The following is a 6,000-nucleotide window of genomic DNA, read 5'->3' on the forward strand; positions in this document are numbered from 1 at the left end:
TAAATATGTTAAACGGAGGCCACAAAATGTGGTCTGGACATGGCCCAATAGACTGTCTGTCAGGCCAGGCTCACACGGGCAGATTTAAATTGCTGATTCAATGTTTAGTATCCATTTGGACAATATGCGGTAATACGCGGGCATTGAAAGGCATTAACGTCCGCTCAGATGTGCAGGTAGCAGTTGTGGATTCCGCCAGTGGAAGAAAAGTCACAGCATGGTCTATTTTAGTGTAGATTTCAGTTGGACGTCCTCCGTTGAAGTCAATGGATGTGAGTGTTCCATCGCCCATTCGCAATTAACATGGTGTATGAACAGCGGACATGCTCGTTACTTCATAGGAAAATAGATAAAAAGACGGAATGCCGGCTGGAGATGAGCCAGAGATCTTTGTTCCACGCGGATGATCCACTGTACTTCGCCTACATCTGTGCAGAAGAACGTTTGCATCTGTGATCTTCTATGTTTATACGCAATTACTTTCCGCAAAGGATCACAGGTGCTCCGTTCCATTCGTGTGAGCCTGGCCTAACACTGATACACCACCAGGTGGAGTGCATGCATGAAACATGAATCAGCCATATCTAGCTGACTATTTTGTGCATAGATATTTAGGAATCGCATATTTTAAGCAGTTTATATGGATTTTAATAATATTTTGTAATCTATTGTAAGCCAAAAATTACACCATACTGTCACAAGCACCAAGATATTGTGCAAGCTTTTGGTTCAGGTCTTGACCATGGAATATTCCACAGCATCTTGCGGAATATTCTGGTGTGTGTAAAAGCAACCTAATTCCCTAACGGTGTAATTTTTGGTTTTGTGTTCTTGGCACATTTTACGTATATACTTTTTTTTATAAATGTTAATTAAATATATCCCTAGTAGTGAAAAGAGTACGTTTTCTATAAATGGAAAGGTTGCTGTTATTTACGGGTTAACAGCTGCCTAAATATTAGACTTGTCTTCATTTGGAAAGATTTATAATATTTTCTTTTATTGTACTAGCCATAGAAATGCATTGCTTCCAGTTGGAACTGCCCATGTGATATACGTTTTCTGTGGTGTTGATTCCTATGCGGTTCTTTCATAATGTGATTTTAAGCTACCCATAGACAATAATATTTCAGAATTATTGTATATTCAACGGCTATCAGTTCCTCCATTAAAGGTCCCTTTACACGGGGTGACTGTCGGACACATTAGCACCAGACAGCTGCCCCCACGACTACCTCACTAGTCGTGCTGTCAATGGATGCAGAGCAGACAGCGGATCTTTCTAGCCGGCCAACCTTCCTCCATTCACAGTAAACAGGCAGTCACTCAAGGATTGAGCAACTGCCTGTTTACATGTCCTGACAGTCGGTTAGTTATAAAGTTAGCTAAAAACCAAGCAACTTCTCCAAGTGAGTGATTTGTGGCTCAGTGCCCTGCTGATGGCCGCTTGTACACAGGACGACTATCACCCAAGTTCCTGTGAGTGCTGTACCTCTCCATTTTCTAACAATCCATCATTGGAATCTCTTACTTTATTTTACTTCTGTAGAACTGTGCATGTTGTACCGTTGAAGTGATTGGGAAAATGATGATGACAGACTCTGAGATCTGAAGATCTCCAAGCCAAAGAAAATGAAGTAGTATGAGAAGTTGTCTATCACATAGAAATGTCCTTGTACTTAACTTTTCACCTTAGTATATTTTATTTTGCAGACCTGTATAGTTCGTGCTTGGGACTTCAAAAAGCCATTGTTGTTCTGTCCAGCTATGAACACGGCAATGTGGGATCACCCCATCACAGCAGAGCAGATTGAACGTCTTCGCAATTTTGGCTACATAGAGATTGCATGCATTGAAAAAACCTTGATGTGTGGTGACAAAGGTCAGCAGTTGCTTCAGAGCCCATGTATTACTACACTTTCTACATGCTCTTGGCTGTTCAGCTCATCATGCATTTTCAGTGACCTTTTTGGTATGAATTAGGAATATCTCAGTAGAGAATGACTGTGTCCTGTGGCAATTATGAGCAGATAGAAATACTTTACAGAGGTTTGAGGGTTTAAGAAAATTTAAAGACCATGACTACCTTTTGGGAGTTAGAGCACCGTGGGCCGGAACAGCTTCTGACAAGCGTGCAACAATTACTAGGAAAATCGAGAGACGACCCCCTAGCGGATGGCGGAGGCCCCCTGGTTGCCCGCAGCACTCGTGGGTGCAACAGATAGGCAACGGTACCTCCTCCGACGTAAACACTGAATGGAACAATGCTCATGGTCGTGGTCATTCTAGATAGGCGCTACGGACCCTCGTCGTTCAAGCGGGATAACTAACTAACCTTTTGGGGCAACTTTTTTCACCTAAATACATATATTTTGGGCTGACAATCATTTTTCCAGTAGGGTTTAATTCAAAATTTTGCGCAGATTTTCTGCCGTTTCTACATATTACTGTATATAGACACTGTAGTCTAATGAGCGTTTTACAAATAATCTGCCCTTGCTAATAACAACTGAGCATTTAAGTTACTGCTCACTGCTCATTACCTGAATGTAGCAGATTATTATTTTCTCTACGGGGACAGCTAATTGTTAACACAATCGTTCCTTCACATACAGCAGTCATTGATTGGCTGTATGTCTCCTTATTTACACAGGAAGCTGTTCAGCCAAGCAGTGAGCATTTTTATGCTTCCATAAACAATCTGATCAGCCAATGAAAAAACGAACAACGGTTGACTGTTGAGCGAATGAGCATTCGTACAAACGCTCGGATCCAATAATGGCCCATGTAAAAGGACCATTAGTGTCAGTAGATCTGTCAGTGAGGCTGAACTTATGACTTGGTTTTTAGCCTCTGTCTCTCTTCTCCTGCACTTTCTATCAACTAATTTGGGTCATAAATTAGCAATAAGAAGATTCAGGAAAGAGCAGAGGGAAAGCGGTCAATCTAGCCTCACTGACAGATCTCCTATAGAGTACAGTTTATATATACAGTGATATGTAGAAGCTGCAGGAGACAAATTGTGGAAACATTTTTTTTTAGAGAAGAGAAGTTCCTGCTACCTTATCTTTCTGTTTTACACCATAAGAAGCAGTAGGAGCACATTATTCAGCAGTACTGAGCAGTGTAGCTGTGAATATAGTAGTGGGATGAAATACAAATCCTACTAGACCCAGTAGCAGTGTATGTGTGTGTCTCTCTCTCTGTCTCTGCAGCTGCTTCGTCCTCTAGAGAAGAAGTGACTTATATGTGAAGAAAGAAGAATTTTTTTCCAATATATTACAAAGCTGCTAATATTTGCTAGATTTATGCAACGTTTGTGGAAAGTACAGTGCCTATGTTAGTAAACCACATTTGGTGTGCTGGAGATGAAGGTGCCTGGAATTCTGATGTGTATTGGGAATGTTTTTCTTGTCTGTGATTATTATGTGTGAAAAGACTTCTATGTAACTAAGCGTATAGCCCCATGAAGATCTAGAGTGTTATAAGTGGTCCAGTAGGTCAGTGGGGCATCCAGGGGTTACATCTAAAATAAAATGTGGAGGAATGGGGGCTCGGGAGAACAATTCTAGTGATCATTGGGTTTTCCAGCAATCAGACATTTATTATCTATAGAGAGGTGACACTTTTTTTTTGGCGGGACAACCCCTCTAACCACAGGTACAATACAAACTCCAGGCATTATAGTCCTTTTACACTCACTAGGTCACAAGGTACATGGGGAGGCTACAGATTTTCAGATCCAACCAGCCACATAGCTACAAGTTTCTTAAAGGGGTTGTCCCGAGGCAGCAAGTGGGTCTATACACTTCTGCATGGCCATAATAATGCACTTTGTAATGTACATTGTGCATTAATTATGAGCCATACAGAAGTTATAAAAAGTTTTATACTTACCTGCTCCGTTGCTGGCGTCCTCGTCTCCATGGTGCCGACTAATTTTCGCCCTCCGATGGCCAAATTAGCCGCGCTTGCGCAGTCCGGGTCTTCTCCTCTTCTCTATGGGGCTCCGTGTAGCTCCGTGTAGCTCCGCCCCGTCACGTGCCGATTCCAGCCAATCAGGAGGCTGGAATCGGCAATGGACCGCACAGAAGCCCTGCGGTCCATGAAGACAGAGGATCCCGGCGGCCATCTTCAGCAGGTGAGTATGAAGACGCCGGACCGCCGGGATTCAGGTAAGCGCTGTGCGGGTGGGTTTTTTAACCCCTGCATCGGGGTTGTCTCGCGCCGAACGGGGGGGGGGTTTAAAAAAAAAAAAAACCCGTTTCGGCGCGGGACATCTCCTTTAAGTTCAATGGATCATTCTCATCTTGGTATTTACTGGATATAAAGTCATGCATGTTTTGGGCTTCACTATTAAAGCTGTCAGTTAATTGCAGGCACTGATCATAGTTTAACAGAGGTACAAATGCCTAATTTTATCCTTAGTTTCTTCTGTGATATTTATTATAACACCTTTTGTCTCCTGCAGGGCTCGGAGCTATGGCAGAGGTCAGCACTATACTTGAGAAGGTGAAGGAGGTTCTGTCCAAGAAGCAGCTTCATTAATGATGTCACAGTCCTGCGGTTATGTCTATATTTGTATCACACTCTAAAATTCCGAAGGAGTTAACCATGTTGGTATTATTTCAAACCTAAAATAAATAAATTATAAAGATATTATATAATACTAAAATAAACATGGAGTAAGGGCAGGTATTGCTTGTTTTATTACTTCAGAGGCCAGGAGCCAGCCTTTGCGGCTAGAACTCTCTTATAGAACTGTATTCAATTAATAAAAAATTGCTTTCGTTGTTCTTTATAAGTGTGGGAGTACGCGCCATCTGGAGTAAACAAATGCCATAATTAAAGCATATGCCGTTTTAATTATAAGTTATTTTTATTAGCACAACGGCCTAGCGTGGTTAATGCTATAAAAACAAATCTCAAAAAACGATGTAATTGCTGTTTTCATACCATTCCCCCAAAAATGAATACAAGTAAGTCAATACATTAAACATACCTCAAAATGGTGGCACTAAAACTCAATCCACATAAAACAAGACCTCATACAGCTATGTTGACAGAAAAAATGTAAAAGTTATGCAAAAATAATTTTTAAAAAGTTGGAGCCTTATGAAGGCAGTTCCAGAAAGCTTCTGCTGAGGACAGTGTGGGCCCGTCATGTACAGCAGCGTGGGCTAACGCAGAGAGAACAAATAGAAAAGCTTGTCCCCTGCTTGTTCTCTCTTCACTACCCACTTAGTCGCATGGAGGTAGCGGCCACCAGGTTCTCTTCTTGCCTTTCCCAAACTTGTGTGAGTCACATCTGTTCAAGGTGAGCAGCAATGATATCCTAGCATTTTTCATAGTGTCACACGTGTATATAAGGCATGTGCTAACATCGTAACATCTGCGATGCACATGTGTCTCGCCAAGGTGTTAAGATGTCATTTATTCCACATAGTAAACACAGTTAAAAAATGGCATTCTTTCCAAATTAGGGTCAATTTTGGGAAGGTTCGACTATACTGGGATCCTCAGAGGCTCTGCAAATGTGATATGGCAGCCAAAAAATATTTTTGCAGAATCTGACCCTTGTCATGTGCTGAAACAGTAGTTTACATCCGCATGTGGGGCATTTCTGTACTTGGGAACAATTGGGTAGTAAATTGTGAGGTAAAATCCTAATAAAAGGAAGACCCTAAAGTCAATAATGTGTTTATGAATTTCTCAGGCTTGTGGTATTTTTTTAAAAACTACATAATTGGGGTAATACATTTTGAGTTCTATTTCTCCATTAACTCCTGCTGTGTTGCACAAAAAATGGTTTAGTATTTAAAATCTGCAAGAAACATGACATTTTTGAACTTCACCTCCACTTTAATTCCTGTGAAATATGTAAAGGGTTAACAAACTTCCTAAATGCAGTTTTGAATACTTCGAGGATACTAAGATGGGGGAGTTTATTGGGGGTTTCTAATCTATAGGCCCTCAAAGCCACAAATATAAATAAATGTG

The 6,000-nt window shown here is 41.2% G+C and overlaps 1 protein-coding gene across 1 annotated transcript in view; it reads left to right on the forward strand.

Moving 5' to 3' along the window:
* PPCDC (phosphopantothenoylcysteine decarboxylase) overlaps positions 1–5,708 on the forward strand; it is a 28,431-nt gene extending 22,723 nt beyond the window's left edge. Inside the window, exons 5-6 of the mRNA XM_066592450.1 lie at positions 1,714–1,882; positions 4,472–5,708. Coding sequence (XP_066448547.1) covers positions 1,714–1,882; positions 4,472–4,548 — 246 coding nt within the window. The 3' untranslated portion in view covers positions 4,549–5,708. The remainder of the gene's footprint in view (positions 1–1,713; positions 1,883–4,471) is intronic.
* Positions 5,709–6,000: the final 292 nt, after the last annotated feature.

This window comes from Eleutherodactylus coqui, chromosome 2, assembly GCF_035609145.1.
Source record: "Eleutherodactylus coqui strain aEleCoq1 chromosome 2, aEleCoq1.hap1, whole genome shotgun sequence".
In the NCBI taxonomy this organism is placed as follows: Eukaryota; Metazoa; Chordata; class Amphibia; order Anura; family Eleutherodactylidae; genus Eleutherodactylus; species Eleutherodactylus coqui.